This window comes from Neoarius graeffei, chromosome 2, assembly GCF_027579695.1.
Source record: "Neoarius graeffei isolate fNeoGra1 chromosome 2, fNeoGra1.pri, whole genome shotgun sequence".
Lineage (NCBI taxonomy): Eukaryota > Metazoa > Chordata > Actinopteri > Siluriformes > Ariidae > Neoarius > Neoarius graeffei.
The window spans coordinates 39,249,338-39,265,710 of NC_083570.1; the positions used below are offsets into that span (position 1 = coordinate 39,249,338).

General features: G+C 43.8%; 1 protein-coding gene across 3 annotated transcripts in view; it reads left to right on the plus strand.

The window, feature by feature from the left end:
* Positions 1 to 16,373, plus strand: part of coq8aa (coenzyme Q8A, genome duplicate a) — a 98,945-nt gene that overhangs the window by 19,413 nt on the left and 63,159 nt on the right. For 2 of the 3 annotated variants that reach the window (XM_060914193.1, XM_060914194.1), the window contains exon 2: positions 11,201 to 11,388. In XM_060914193.1, the coding sequence (XP_060770176.1) occupies positions 11,230 to 11,388 (159 nt within the window). In that variant the 5' untranslated portion in view covers positions 11,201 to 11,229. The remainder of the gene's footprint in view (positions 1 to 11,200; positions 11,389 to 16,373) is intronic. The other variant, XM_060914195.1, reaches the window with a different exon arrangement.

Sequence of the window (16,373 nt, forward strand, 5' to 3'; positions counted from 1 at the left end):
AAATGCTGAAGATTTTGAGAGAATTTTGACTGCCAGGTCGCTTCATTGTGTGGCATTGTCAATGTTGATTTTAAAAGTAACTCAGTAAATTACACAGGGAAAATAATTATAATTTTCAGCTTGGCTGCATTAGTATTGGCCTTCGCTAACACTACACCGGCTAGAAAGTAACTGAACTGCTGCACTAACAGCACCGAGTCGCGGATAAGCTAGCGTTGGCCTTCGACAATGCTGATATGAAGTGTGTGTGTGTGTGTGTGTGTTTTATTATTATAATAATATTGGCTGGCGGGGCGGCACAGTGGTGTAGTGGTTAGCGCTGTTGCCTCACAGCAAGAAGGTCCGGGTTCGAGCCCCGTGGCCGGCGAGGGCCTTTCTGTGTGGAGTTTGCATGTTCTCCCCGTGTCCGCGTGGGTTTCCTCCGGGTGCTCCGGTTTCCCCCACAGTCCAAAGACATGCAGGTTAGGTTAACTGGTGACTCTAAATTGAGCGTAGGTGTGAATGTGAGTGTGAATGGTTGTCTGTGTCTATGTGTCAGCCCTGTGATGACCTGGCGACTTGTCCAGGGTGTACCCCGCCTTTCGCCCGTAGTCAGCTGGGATAGGCTCCAGCTTGCCTGCAACCCTGTAGAACAGGATAAAGCGGCTAGAGATAATGAGATGAATATTGGCTGGCTTTTTTTTTTGTTGTCTATCAGATATATTCGTCTTCGACTCCTTCAGTATTATGCTAGCTGAATGGAATATATCTGATATACCACTCAACGCCAGCCAGTATTATTTAAATATGTCGCTCAGATCCTGTAGAACAGGATAAAGCGGCTATAGATAATGAGATGAGATCTTCAACCTAACGTGATTTTTTTTTTCTTTTTATTATATAGACATTCCCAAACAAAGTCCCCAAATTTATCAAAACAATTCATCGATTTCCTCATGACTGACAGATTTGTCACGGTTTGTTTTGGTTCTCCATGTCCTGGATGTGGCTTGTGTGAAAAATACGAGCAGTGTATTTCCCAGTAAAACTCTCGTGTCCATATCATATTAAATTGCAAATGCAGTCAAGAGGAAATGCTGATAAACATATTGGATAAAGTGGTATTCTCAGGTCCAGGAGTCCAACTGATCTTTATCCCTGGTCCTCCATATTGTTGCTATTTTCACCACCAGACAAGCTTTACCCAAGCACCCATGGATCCTTTTGTGAACTTGGGTCCTTGCCCAGGTACTATGCACGCATAGCTGTGAAATAGTGGAGCGGTTTTAAAAATAGTGACCGTCTCTTGTTGACTTATGCCGCTTTTCCACTACAAACGCGGCTGAGTCGGGCTGTGCCGTGCCGTGCTGAGTCGGGCTGAGCGGGGCTGTTGGAGTTGCATTTCGACTACAGCCGCGCTGAACCGTGCTGGCTGGAAGTGGGTGGACACATTGGGTGGAGTTAGCGAAAGTGGGTGGACGTCAGGTGATGTCGTTAAGCAGCGCAAACAGTGACATCAGTGAGCTTTTAAGCGGTAGTCTCACGACCCGAATAGTAAACAATAAACATGGAGGACATGGAGTCGTTAGTGTTGCTGGTCTTGGTGCTGTGGCTTGTTGTCACCGACAACGCCAACAGATACTGGCAAGAGCGTATAGATGAGGCGAGGCGCATAAGGCTTCAGAAATTCTCGTAATTCGTAATTCTTCTCCTTCTGGGTTTGCGGTGTTTACAGATCCCAGCGTGCTCGCGGGGCGTGTGTGGGCATGTGAGGACACTCCTCCTCACCAATCAGTGCACAGGGGAGTGTCCGCTCACGCCCCCAGCCTCACTCGGCTCGCTTTGGCTCGCTTCAGCCCTACTCCAAAACCGTGCGAGTTTTAGGGGCTAAGCAGGGCTGAAGCGAGCTGAGTCGTGCTGGTTTTTGGTAGTCGAAACGCGAGCCGTGTCGGGCTGAAGCGAGCTGAAAAAGGGTAGTGGAAAAGGGCCATTAATGTCTCTGTCTGAAGTTACCCCAGAACCAGCACAAAGCTCTGTGGGTTTGTTCCCCGCCGTACTTAAAGGAACAGTCCACCGTACTTCCATAATGAAATACGCTCTTATCTGAATTGAGACGAGCTGCTCCGTACCTCTCTGAGCTTTGCGCGACCTCCCAGTCAGTCAGACGCAGTCAGACGCGCTGTCACTCCTGTTAGCAATGTAGCTAGGCTCAGCATGGCCAATGGTATTTTTTGGGGCTGTGGTTAGATGCGACCAAACTCTTCCGCGTTTTTCCTGTTTACATAGGTTTATATGACCAGTGATATGAAACAAGTTCAGTTACACAAATTGAAACGTAGTGATTTTCTATGCTATGGAAAGTCCGCACTATAATGACAGGCATACTAACACCTTCTGCGCGCTTCGGCAGCGCATTGATATCTGAGCTCCGTATCAACGCGCTGCCGAAGCGCGCAGAAGGTGTTAGTATGCCTGTCATTATAGTGCGGACTTTCCATAGCATAGAAAATCACTACGTTTCAATTTGTGTAACTGAGCTTGTTTCATATCACTGGTCATATAAACCTATGTAAACAGGAAAAACGTGGAAGAGTTTGGTCGCATCTAACTACAGCCCCAAAAAATACCGTTGGCCATGCTGAGCCTAGCTACATTGCTAACAGGAGTGACAGCGCGTCTCACTGCGTCTGACCTGGGAGGTCGCGCAAAGCTCGGAGAGGTACAGAGCAGCTCGTCTCAATTCAGATAAGAGCATATTTCATTATGGAAGTACGGTGGACTATTCCTTTAAGAGGCAACTTTTCACTTTATTTATTAATAATAATAATAATAAGTTCAATTTATATAGCGCCTTTCACAAACCCAAGGACACTTAAACAAGAGTTTGTAAACAAAAATGGCAGTGAGGTTTGCTTCATTAAAACACTTCCTGTTTCCGGTTGAGAGTACGTAGTGCGCGAGTTTGCTGCCTCTTCTCCCCGGCGTTTTCTTTTTTTCTCTTTATCTGTGCTTTTGATTTTTGGCAACGTATTTCCATTTTTTTTTTCTTTTCGGTTAATTTCGGACTCTTCTTGCTTGGTTTTGACACCGGCTTTTTGCAATCACCTGTAGCTAACCCGCCTGCGAGCCCCCGCTTTTTTCCACCCGCTTGACTTCAGCAGTGGTGAGCGAGTTTCCACCTTTCACCACGCTGTTGTCTGTTTTATGTGCTGGTTAGTCAAATTGCTTCCCTGCACTGTACTCTGGGTGTGGAACTGCGCTGGTGTTTTGGCTACGTTTATGAGCGGTGTTAGGCTAGGTGGCTTTGCACCTTACATTGGACTGTGTCTGTCCATCTGTTTTTGGATCGTGACTGTGGGTCTGGGTATTGGTTTTGTGGCCTGGGCTTTTACCCATGTTTTACACCTACTCACCGGAGGAATTAAAAAGCCTTAGTGCGCGGCACCGCTTGGATTCCGCGGTATTTAATCTGTGCCGTTCTATTGGAATCGCGCGCCGCCCTCGGTATATTCACCGCTCTTCGCGCTCTCCGACTGCTCATTATGCTTCGGAGTCTTCCATACCCATCATATGGACACGCAATCGGATTGCCAAGGTCAACAAGAATGCTCATGGAGTTAATCACAGTGTTCTTCGCTCACTTGGGAAACTGCAATGTTCTGCTGTCTCTGGATTGTCACCTGTGTTTCCTGCGAAGATTGGCCTTTTAAACTCCCACTCCATCACCAACAAAGCGTCACTCATGAATGACCTAATTATCAAAAAGACCCTGGACATACTTCTGCTGGTGGAAACATGGCAACAGGCTGAGGACTATCTACATTTAAATATGTCTTCACCAGCTGGATACACACATTTTTCGAAGCCCCGTCTCACAGGGAAAGGTGGAGGTCTAGCTGCAGTTTTCCGATGTGGTTTGAAACTTAGAGATTGTTTTTCATGATGTAACATCCTGTGAATATCTGGCTTTGAAAACCTCCATTCCCACACCGATGTTGATGATCTTAATCTATCGACCTCCCAAATCATCACCATCTCTTTTTCTGTCTGAACAGAATGAACTGCTAACTGTAGCCTCATCTGTCTGTTCTGCTGTCATTCTTCTGGGTGACTTTAATATTCATGTTGATATTAGTTGCTCCCTTACTGATGAACTCTTGACCGTCTTTGAATGTTTTGGTTTAACTCAGCATGTTGACTTTCCCACACACAATCATGGTCATATACTTGACTTGCTTTGCTCTACTGGTACAAAAATTGTATCTGTATATTAAAATGTAACAAAATAAGCTTTGGGCGGCACGGTGGTGTAGTGGTTAGCGCTGTCGCCTCACAGCAAGAAGGTTCTGGGTTCGATCCCAGCAGCTGACGGGGGCCTTTCTGTGCGGAGTTTGCATGTTCTCCCTGTGTCCGCGTGGGTTTCCTCTGGGTGCTCCGGTTTCCCCCACAGTCCAAAGACATGCAGGTTAGGTTAACTGGTGACTCTAAATTGACCGTAGGTGTGAATGATTGTTTGTCTCAGTGTCAGCCCTGCGATGATCCGGTGACTTGTCCAGGGTATACCTCGCCTCTCGCCCATATTCAGCTGAGATAGCTTCAGCTTGCCTGCGACCCTGCACGGGATAAACGGTTACAGATAATGGATAGATGGAAAATAAGCTGTATCCTGTAGTAAATCATATGGTATAGGGTTTGTTTTTCGTCCGTTGCTCTTACTTATCGGAAATAAAAATGCTGGATGGAAGCTACACGTCCTCAGGAGTGTAAAACTACCAGCGAGCCGAATGATGTGAAAATGGGGTCGCACTACTGCCAGAAATGATTTGTAAGATTAAAAATGGCTGTCCAGTGCACTTGCAAACATTTTTTTGAAAATCCTTCCAGAGTTACAGACTCACTAGTTCACGCTAACTTGTGATTTTTGTTTGTTTTAAAAATTTACATGGCAAATCCAAACAACTTGTTTTGTGTGCAAATGTCCGTGAGGACTGTTAACCGTTTCTCATCTCATTATCTGTAGCCGCTTTATCCTGTTCTACAGGGTCGCAGGCAAGCTGGAGCCTATCCCAGCTGACTACGGGCGAAAGGCGGGGTACACCCTGGACAAGTCGCCAGGTCATCACAGGGCTGACACATAGACACAGACAACCATTCACACTCACATTCACACCTACGGTCAATTTAGAGTCACCAGTTAACCTAACCTGCATGTCTTTGGATTGTGGGGGAAACCGGAGCACCCGGAGGAAACCCACGCAGACACGGGGAGAACATGCAAACTCCGCACAGAAAGGCCCTCGCCGGCCACGGGGCTCGAACCCGGACCTTCTTGCTGTGAGGCGACAGCGCTAACCACTACACCACCGTGCCACTGTTCTGGTAAACGGTCCTACATCCGCGAAGCGTCCTACGGTAGGAGGGGCTGTCAGACATATCTGTCGAGCAGTCCTACATTGCAGGAAATCCTACAGTGTGATTCAACTTTAACTTTTAGTCATAGTTCGCGGTTTTTCCCTCTGCAAAGAACAGCTTCTACACTGATGCAACGTCCATCAACCCTGTCAGAATTCATATGAATGTAGGACGTCCTGACAATTCAAACGACTCCGTCAGAATATGCTTTTACATTCATATGAATCTAGGATGCTCTGACTCAATTGACCCTGTCAGAATATGTAGAATTAATAGTTTTTTTTGTCACTATTCACAAGTACCATTTGCTCTATTAAAATGAGTGTAGGACGTTATTACAATTCAAATGACGCCACAGGACGTTCTCACAACTCCTATGACCCCATCAGAATATGCTTTTACATTAATAAATGAATGTAGGATGTTCTGACAATTCAAAAGACCCCTTCAGAATATGCTTCTACATTAAAATATGAGTGTAGGACGTCCTTACAATTCAAATGACGCCGCAGGACGTTCTGACAACTCATATGACCACGTCAGAATATGCTTCTACAGTAAGTAGGACGTTCTGACTATTCAAATGACCATCGGAATATGTTTTTACAATATATGAATGTAGGGTGTTCTGATATGCTTCTACATTAAAATAGGAGTGTAGGACATTCTGACAGTTCAAACGACCTCGTCAGAATATTCTTTTACTTTATATGAATGCAGGACTTTCTGACAACTCAATGACCATCAGAATATGCCTTTACATTAACATATGAATGTAGGAAGTTTTGACAATTCAAATGACCCCACCAGAATATACATGCACATAGAGAAAATCGAATTTCTGCCGTAGCTCGGCTAAAATCGAACCGAACTGGATTTCTCGTAATCGAGCTACGCGACCTAGATTATGCGATTGTAGCCGAGCTACTCAGTGCATGTAAACCCTATCGAGCTACGTAGTCGAGCTACTTACTTCAGCACTGCCCCTTCCGGGAGTGACGAGACCACAAGCGGGAAACACAACAGTCTCGGTCGGCATGACAATAGTAGTAGTAGCGAGCAGCAGAAGAGGTCAGGAGCAACAAGGAGAACGAACGAACGAAGAAGAGAAAATGGCGAGCAAAAACGTGCACTTCTGGAGCAATGAGGAGACTGATGACTTTGTTTACACTCTTGAATAGCTCTTCATGACGACAACCAGAAGTGTACCAACACGATGGGGCGTGTAGCGCCACCTGTGGCTCTGGTGCACACTGTACCTCACACAATAGCTCGATTTCCTTGTGTGCATGTAGGATTGGATTTCTCTGGCACCCCTGCTGGGACCCTTAGATCGATTACCGACAGTAGCTCGATTTGGATGTGCATGTAAACGTACTGACTGTAAAAAAGAATAAGTTAAGCTTACTTGAAAAAAAGGTGGAAACTCGTTGCCTCAAATAAATGAAGTAATATAACTTGTTCTCTTTCAAGTTATCTTTACTTTACGTTTGATCAGATAGGTCAGAAGTTGAAGCGCTTTGGTGGAAGATTGTGAAGGGGAGATATTTCAGATGTATTGCAAGACTCACGCAATGGTTAGAAATCAGCATTATGTTAGATTAAGTAGTAAAGATTGAATGCACGTTGTTAATCTGCACCGTTTATTCTGCACTGTTTATAGCACAGCTGATGTAGGACAAAAATCTGTTCAAATGCCAAGAAATGACGTTTTGTGCTCTGCGCATGCACAGTGGGGCTTTGTAGGACGCATTGACGTGTCGGACAGTTTATCAGAACACCGCCCCTGTTAAGCGTTTCTTTCTATAAAAACAATCCTGTGCTATAAGAATAGGGGGAAGAGAGCTGTTTCCTTCTGCTGGCTTTTTGGTTGGCTGTTGGTGTTCTATGGCTCTCCGCTTTAACTAAACTACCGTAACGTCTGTATGATTTTGTCTCATCTCGGTCTTGTAAGATGCTCAGAATGTTTAAGGTACATGTTCGGTCATGCCATGTGCCTGGAGAAAATTACTGTGGCAGAATGCAAGTTCATACCCAACTACCATGCACTTGTTTTTTAAAAAAAAAAAAAGTTTTTGATTAGTTTACAAATATTTTGAAGAAGTAAAAAGGAGAAGCCTAAATGTAATGCTGTGCAAAAACCCAGCTTTAATAAAATGCACTACTACTTCTATCAAAACCCCACAAACACTTCTCCCAAGTGTTTTATCAAAATGCCAGTGCTGCTACGTCTCTCACAGGAACATTGTGTCAGTATTTTGGAATAATAGCTGGTGTCCATCCAGTATAATCCATGACCTTTTTCAGCATTCTTACCTTGCAACCTTTTTTTTTTCTTCCTTCACTTAGCCTGTGTATTTTTTTTTTTCTTAGTTACCGACTTATCAGAGTGGACTTAATACAAGTTTATACCAACCAAACTGGCACAGTTGGCTACTTTCATCTCATCTCATCTCTAGCCGCTTTATCCTGTTCTACAGGGTCGCAGGCAAGCTGGAGCCTATCCCAGCTGACTACGGACGAAAGGCGGGGTACACCCTGGACAAGTCGCCAGGTCATCACAGGGCTGACACATAGACACAGACAACCATTCACACTCACATTCACACCTACGGTCAATTTAGAGTCACCAGTTAACCTAACCTGCATGTCTTTGGACTGTGGGGGAAACCGGAGCACCCGGAAGAAACCCACGCGGACACGGGGAGAACATGCAGACTCCACACAGAAAGGCGCTCGCCGGCCACTGGGCTCGAACCCGGACCTTCTTGCTGAGAAATAAATGACCCAATTTTCACAAAATGTACATTTGGTTTGTATAGCCGACTTTAAAAGATGCTTCTCAATGCTGCAGTTGGTGTGCTACTTATTCTGGATCCCACCATCGTCTGCACTTTAGTCCGGCCTTGTTCACACCTGATATCCACATCCGTCTTGAGTTATGCGATCATAAGTGGACAGCCAAACCACATAGCTGTTTACGCCTCATGTTTTGAATGTGCTCCAGGGACCACTTATGATCAGATTTCTTACATCGCTGCAGGGAGGGCATCATGCACACTTATTATTTTGCTGCATTTGATAGGCATGCAATGATGAGACATACAATGTGACAATTAAATTGATGAAATAAAAAATGAATTGTGAGTTATTGAGCTGCGTAATCTTAGTTTTTCCTGACTGTAATCATTTGTTCAGACAGCAGAGGGTGCAATACAGTATAGTAGTGGGAATGCCCGTGACTTCACTGTAGGGGAAAGTAACACAGGTCTAATGCTGAAAAAACACTCACTCTCTCACACACACACACACACACACACACACACACACACACACACACACACACACACACACACACAAAGATCTAAAATGGAAAGAACTGTTTTATTACATTACATTAGAGGTATTTAGCAGATGCTCTTATCCAGAATGATGTACAACATACCCAGAGCAGCCTGGGGGTTAGGTGCCTTGCTCAAGGGCACGTCAGTTATTCCTGCTGCTTCAGGGAATCGAACTGGTAACTTTTTGGTCCCAAACCTGCTTCTCTAACCTTTAGGCCATGCTGATCAACTGTACAAATATTTTTTTTTTTTTTGTTAAATCAGAGCTGTCTTTTTTACAGACTGCTGAAAGCTAAAGAAAAGAGAAGCAAATGGTGGTAGTACAAATGTTCATAAAAGTTTATTTTAAAAAGGCCTATTTAAGTTTTTCATTTTTTAATAGAAGGAACGTTTTAGTCAATAGGCTATTATATTTTTCTCCAACCTTTACAAATGTGGACAAATAATTATAGTTGGTTATTAAGGCCCTGGTCACACTATAGCTCGCGATGGGTTTGCGAATATTTGGTGCTGAAAAATTGGATGCATCACCACCAATCATACAATACACAGTGATTTGTTCTCCAAGCTTTGCAAGTTGTTTTTGGTGTGTCTCCACCTCATGAGTGGCCAAAAAAATTGTGAAAAATGTCAGTGCATCTATTGAAATTTGGTGGCAATGTCTTTTGTTGGCAAACTAAGCGGTGAATACTCGCAGGTGGGTTTGGGAATACTTCCCAAAGCTCAGGGAACCTTCTTCAAGCCTCTTGAGATGCATTTGTCTTGAATCCGTGCTCACGGATGCCTCGACAACGTAGTGGCTCAGCATAACCTAACCTTCACCAAGAGTTAAAAAAAAAAAAAAAAAGTGCATTGACATTCAGAGATCCTTCGGAGCATTTTATGCATGCGCTTGGAACCCAGTGGTTATGGGAAACACCTGATGCTGATTTCAGCAATCAGCACGCGCATATAAGGATGCTGTTTTCACAGAGACTTTATGAAGTATTCTGTCAGGTGTGCAGCGGTATAACGGATCTAAGTGCAGGAAGATTGTTCATTAGCAGGCGTGGTATTTACAAAAATGAAACCAAAAGCAAAGTCATAAACATGGCTAGAAACAAACGCAACAGTGAATGATGATACTTTGCAAAGCCTCTGTGTCCTTTCTGCGTGTGCTGATTGCACTCAAATCAGCATCCGGTGTTTCCCATAATGATTGGGTCCTGTGAGCGAGCATGGCCGCTCGAGCGCGTATAGGCGTGACGGTTAAGTGTTCGCCTGCTGTGTGACCACAACTTTCTCACCTGTAGATCACCATGCATCGCCACCAAAACGCCTCATTTTCACCGAAAAGCGTCGTGAGCTGTAGTGTGACTATAGCTTAAGAAAATGAAACAAAATGTTTGTTTGTTTTAACTTTTTTTTAATTTAACAAAAGGAATAAAGAAAATTTATCAACTTTCAAAAATATCATGGGAAAATTGAATCGTGAACCCGTTAGCATGAATTGGATCATGAATTTGGTGAATCGTTGCATGCTTGGCAATTGGCGATTTGGTTGTTTCGCTGACTTAGTGAGCTGGGTTTTATTGGTGTAGTGGTTAGCGCTGTTGCCTCACAGCAAGAAGGTTCTGGGTTTCAGCCCAGTGGTCGACAGGGGCCTTTCTGTGTGGAGTTTGCATGTTCTCCCCATGTGTGCATGGGTTTCCTCTGGGTGCTCCAGTTTCCCCCACAGTCCAAAGACATGCAGGTTGAGCTAATTGGTGGCTCTAGATTGACCGTAGGTGTGAATAGTTACTTGTCTCAATGTGTCAGCCCTGTGATGATCTGGTGACTTATCCAGGGTGTACCCCACCTCTAGCCCATAGTCAGATGGGATAGGTTCCAGTTTGCCCACAACCCTGCACAGGATAAATGGATAATGGATGGATTTATTTATTTATTTATTTATTTATTTAACTTTTGGTCAGGGGTGGCACGGTGGTGTAGTGGTTAGCGTTGTCGCCTCACAGCAAGAAGGTCCGGGTTCGAGCCCCGTGGCCAGCGAGGGCCTTTCTGTGCGGAGTTTGCATGTTCTCCCCGTGTCCGCGTGGGTTTCCTCCGGGTGCTCCGGTTTCCCCCACAGTCCAAAGACATGCAGGTTAGGTTAGCTGGTGACTCTAAATTGACCGTAGGTGTGAATGTGAGTGTGAATGGTTGTCCGTGTCTATGTGTCAGCCCTGTGATGACCTGGCGACTTGTCCAGGGTGTACCCCGCCTTTCGCCCATAGTCAGCTGGGATAGGCTCCAGCTTGCCTGCGACCCTGTAGAACAGGATAAAGCGGCTAGAGATAATGAGATGAGATGAGAGAACTTTTGGTCAAGGTTGCAAAAGTAGAAAAGCCTAACTACCCAGCTCACCATACCTATTATGTTAGCTAACATATTTTTGGCTTAGGTTTCATCTCTAAAGTGTCATTCCATTATTTCTGGAATTATTACAGACTGTCTCTCCTAGAAGTGAGGTGGCGCCATGGCGAGTGACATGGTCCTGCTAATGAAGGGTCTGGCCAGGCTGAGCCAGGCAGTGCTCGAGACCCAAACGAGTGCCCTGAGGAACGGCGGAGCCGTGACACAAAGCATGCAAATGACAGCAGAGCAGGCTATGAGCGTGGCCATACAGAAAATACAGGTGGGTGTTGTTCCGCAATGTACACCTGAATTAATGAGGTCATTTTAATAGGTTCTTAGCTACCATTGAGTGACTGAACTAATAATCTGTTCTTCCACCATGTTGACTATAGGAGCTCATAAAGGACTTATTTGTATTGCACGGTAAACTAGATATCAGGACTGGGATTGGACAGGAACCAACAAAGTCACAGGCGTTTTTGTTTTCTTTCTTGCATGACATTTGTGGGACAAAGAAAGGTTGTACATATAACAGAGCATGTATGCGTGTGGTCTTTACTGCTTTCATTCTTTCATCTGTGAACCACCTTACATTGGTTGAGATCACAGGTATTTAAATGATTTAACATTTTCAATTTATTTAGAAAAGCAGAATTGACAAAGTTCAGAAAATATCGCGGACAGGTGCTAAAAGTAATAACTGGGAAAGTAAAGGGGATTGGTCCCTCCGACATTCTGTTGGAGCGGCCGTTGTGATTGGTCAGGGTTCCTTCGGGAGCAGCCGGGAAAGGGATTTCTAGTGTGAGCTAAATTTGAAGCTGGCACAATCATCACCAGCTCTTTTTTTTTTTTTTTTTCCCTCTTTTTCTTCTCTCTTGAGCCATAAAGAAGCTCTCGTGTTGGGTTCCTGTCATACAGTGGCATGCAAAAGCTTGAGCACCCTTACTTAAAATGTCTGTTCCTGTGAGTACAGTGGATATAAGGTGTACACACCCCATTAAAATGATGGGGGGGATTTAATGTAAAAAAAAATGAGACCATGATAAATAATTGCTTCGGCAGCGCATTGATACGGAGCTCAGATATCAATGCGCTGCCGAAGCGTGCAGAAGGTGTTAGTACGCCTGTCATTATAGTGCAGACTTTCCATAGCATAGAAAATCGCTACGTTTCAATTTGTGTAACTGAACTTGTTTCATATCACTGGTCATATAAACCTATGTAAACAGGAAAAACGCGGAAGAGTTTGGTCGCATCTAACTACAGCCCCAAAAAATACCGTTGGCCATACTGAGCCTAGCTACATTGCTAACAGGAGTGACAGCGCGTCTGACTGCGTCTGACTGACTGGGAGGTCGCGCAAAGCTCGGATAGGTACGGAGCAGCTCGTCTCAATTCAGATAAGAGCATGTTTCATTATGGAAATACGGTGGACTGTTCCTTTAAACTAATACTTTGTTGATGCACCTTTTGATTTAATTCCAGCATTCGGTCTTTTTGGGTTCACACACGCCATCAATTAAAATGACTCTGATTAACCCCAAATAAAGTTCAGACATTTCCTCAGTTGCATCCTCCAGCAAAAGCCAGGGTTCACAGAGAGCTTACAAAGCATCAAAGGGATCTCATTGTTGAAAGGTATCAGTCAGGAGAAGGAGACAAAAACATTTCCATGGCATTAGATATACCATGGAGCACAGTGAAGACAGTCATCAAGAAGTGGAGAAAATATGGGACAGCAGTGACATTACCGAGAACTGGACATCCCTCCAAAATTGATGAAAAGACAAGATGAAAACTGGTCAGGGAGGCTGCCGAGAGGCCGAGAGCAACACTGAAGGAGCTGCAGGGATTTCTGGCAAGTACTGGTTGTTTACTACATGTGACAACAATCTCCCGTATTCTCCATATGTCTGGACTATGGGGTAGGGTCAAAGAAAAACATCCAGGCCTGGTTAAATTTTGCAAAAAATACATCAACACACTCAAAAGCATGTGGGAAAATGTGTTATGGTCTGATGAAACCAAGGTTGAACTTTTTGGCCACAATTCCAAAAGGTACGTTTGGTGGAAAAACAACACTGCGCATCACCAAAAGAACCCCATACCCACGGTGAAGCATGGTGGTGGCAGCATCATGCATTGGGGTTGTTTTTCTTCAGCTGGAACAGGGGCTTTAGTTAAGGCGGAGGGAATTATGAACAGCTCTAAATACCAGTCAATTTTGTCCCAAAACCTTCAGGTGTCTGCTCGAAAGCTGAAGATGAAGAGGAATTTCATCTTTCAGCACGACAGTGACCCTAAGCATACATTGAAATCAACAAAAGAATGGCTTCACTAGAAGGAAATTAAAGTTTTGGAATGGCCTAGCCAGAGCTCAGACCTGAATCCAATTGAAAATCTGTAGGGTGACCTGAAGAGGGCTGTGCACAAGAGATGCCCTCGCAATCTGGCAGATCTGGAGCGCTTTTGCAAGGAAGAGTGGGCAAATATTGCCAAGTCTAGATGTGGCAGGCTGATAGACTCCGACCCAAAAAGACTGAACGCTGTAATTAAATCAAAAGGTGCATCAACAAAATATTAGTTTAAGGGTGTGCACACTTATGCAACCAGCTTATTGTACGCTTTTTTTTTTTTGTTGTTGTTCCCCCCCCCCCCCAACAGATTTGTTTTTCAGTTGAATTGTACAGGTTGTAGGTCACATTAAAGGTGGGAAAAGTTTTGAAATTATTTATCATGGTCTTAGGTTTTTATGTTGTTTTTAAAAAACAAACAAAAAAACGATTTTAACGGGGTGTGTACACTTTATATATCCACTGTAGTTAAGTAAACAGAAGATGAACTGATCACCCAAGGGCGTAAAGGTAAAGATGATACATTTCTTTAATATTTTTGGCTAGGTCACATTTTATTTCCATCATGTACAGGTACAAAATACCAAAAAAAAAAAAAAGAAAAGGGCCTGAAGCAAAAGTTTGGGCACCTGACCTGGTCAGTACTTAGTAACACCCCCTTTGGCAAATATCACAGCTTATAAATGCTTTTTGTAGCCAGCTCAGAGTCTTTCAGTTCTTACTTGGGGTATTTTCATCCATTCATCCTTAATTCTGCAAGATTCTTAGGCCGTCTTGCATGCACTGTTCTTTTTTAGATTTATCCACAGATTTTTAGCTCGCAGGCTGTAAGCGATGAGCTATTGCCATCATGCATCTGTCGTTCGTTTACAGTTCACAAAAATTGCTACTCCTCCCTGACTTTTCAATGGATTTTGATTCTGATTGTTTGTTTTGTTTGGAAGATCTAATCAGTCTGCACAAAAGTTACTCCCTGGTTTTGTGGTTTCTCATTAACAAGTTGCTGATTAATGAACGTTCAGGAAAATCGCTCCTCCTCCTCCTCCTCCTCCCTCAGTTTTCAATGGTTTTTGATTCTCATTGTTTTGTTTTGAAGATCAACTTGTTCTTATTGTCCTCATGAAGAGCAGCTTGGCTAATTAAAAATAAACAAGTCTGGTTTCTCATGCTACGACCGTGTGAGCTACTGCGTCGTTGACACTCCGGTCAATGATGTTTAGGTCAGGGGACTGTAAGGTCATGGCAAAACCTTCAGCTTGCACCTCTTTTGAGGTGTTTCGGATAATTATCTTGTTGTAGGACCCGTCCTCTTTTTAACTTTTTTTTTTTACAAACGGTATGATGCTTGCTTCCAGAATTTGCTGGTATTTATTTGAATCTATTCTTCCCTCTACCAATGAAATACTTCCTGTGCCACTGGCTGCAACACAAGCCCAGAGCATGATCAATCCACCCCCATGCTTCATAGTTGGAGAGGTGTTCTTTTCCTGGAATTCGGCACCCTTTTTTCTCCAAACACACCTTTGCACATTGTGGCCAACAAATTCTATTTTGACTTCATCAGTCCACAGGACTTGTTTCTAAAATGCATTAGGCTTGTTTAGATGTTCCTTTGCAAACTTCAGATGCTGAATTTTGTGGCGAGGACATGGGAAAGGTTTTCTTCTGCTGACTCCACCATGAAGGTCATATTTATTCAGGTGTTGCTGCACAGTTGAACCATGCACCACCAGTCCAGAGTCTGCTAAATCTTCTTGAAGGTCTTTTGCAGTCAAACTTTTTAAATTTGCCTTTCTAGCAATTCAGCAAGCAGTTCTTTCAGAACGTTTTCTTGGTCTTCCAGACCTCACCTTGACCACCATTCCTGTTAACTGCCATTTCTGAATAACGTTATGAACTGAGGAAACGGCTACCTGAAACACCTTTGCTATCTTCTTGTAGCCTTCTGCTGCTTTGTGAGCATCAATTATTTTATTTTTCATAATGCTGGGGAGTTGCTTAGAGGAGCCCATGGCTGCTGATTTTAGGGACAAGCTTGAGGAGTTGGAGAATTTATACAGTTTTGAAATCTGCATCACCTGCCCTTTCCTAAAGATGAATGTGAACAAGCCACAGCTCAATAAGCTAAATAAGGTCTGGAACCTTGGAAAAGTTACCTGAGAACTCAAATGTGTTGGGGGTGCTCAAACTTTCACGTAGTGTTCCTTTCCTTTTTTTTTTCCACTTTACAATTGTACAAAACAAATATGATAGACAAATCTCACAGAACATTCTGGAAAAAAAGTCTCATCTTTACCTTAATGTACAGTTTCTTGCAAAAGTATTCATCCCCCTTGGTTTTTGTCCTGTTTTGTTGCATTACAAGCTCTAATAATTATGAATGAATGAATGAATCAATAAATTACACTGCTAGCATAACATGGAGAAGTTTTTGGCGGGGGGCGCGGGGCTCCCACGTAAACGCAAATCAGAGGATGAAGCATCGCCAAATTTGCTTCCAAAGCAAGTTCATTCCAAGGCAAAGACAAGAAAATATGGCGACACGTATCTTGTCTTTGGCTTCACCTGTACAACAGTGGGTAATGAGGAGAGACCACAGTGTGTTGTCTGTCTTAAAGTGCTAGCTTGTGACAGCTTGAAGCCAAACAAGCTAAGACACCACTTGGAGACAAAACATCCAGAGCACAAAGACAAGCCAGTTGAGTTTTTCAGACAAAAACTCGTAAACCGCCGTGCTCAACAGTCCCTATTTACTAAAGCTGCATCCATGCCGGCAAATGCTCAACTTCCCTGTGCTATGGACATGGTATCAACTATGCTTGATGACACTGCAGCCAGCAAACTAAGGGCTATTCCTCTGTCCAACACCACCATCGGCAGGTGCATTTATTACATGTCAAAGGACATAGAG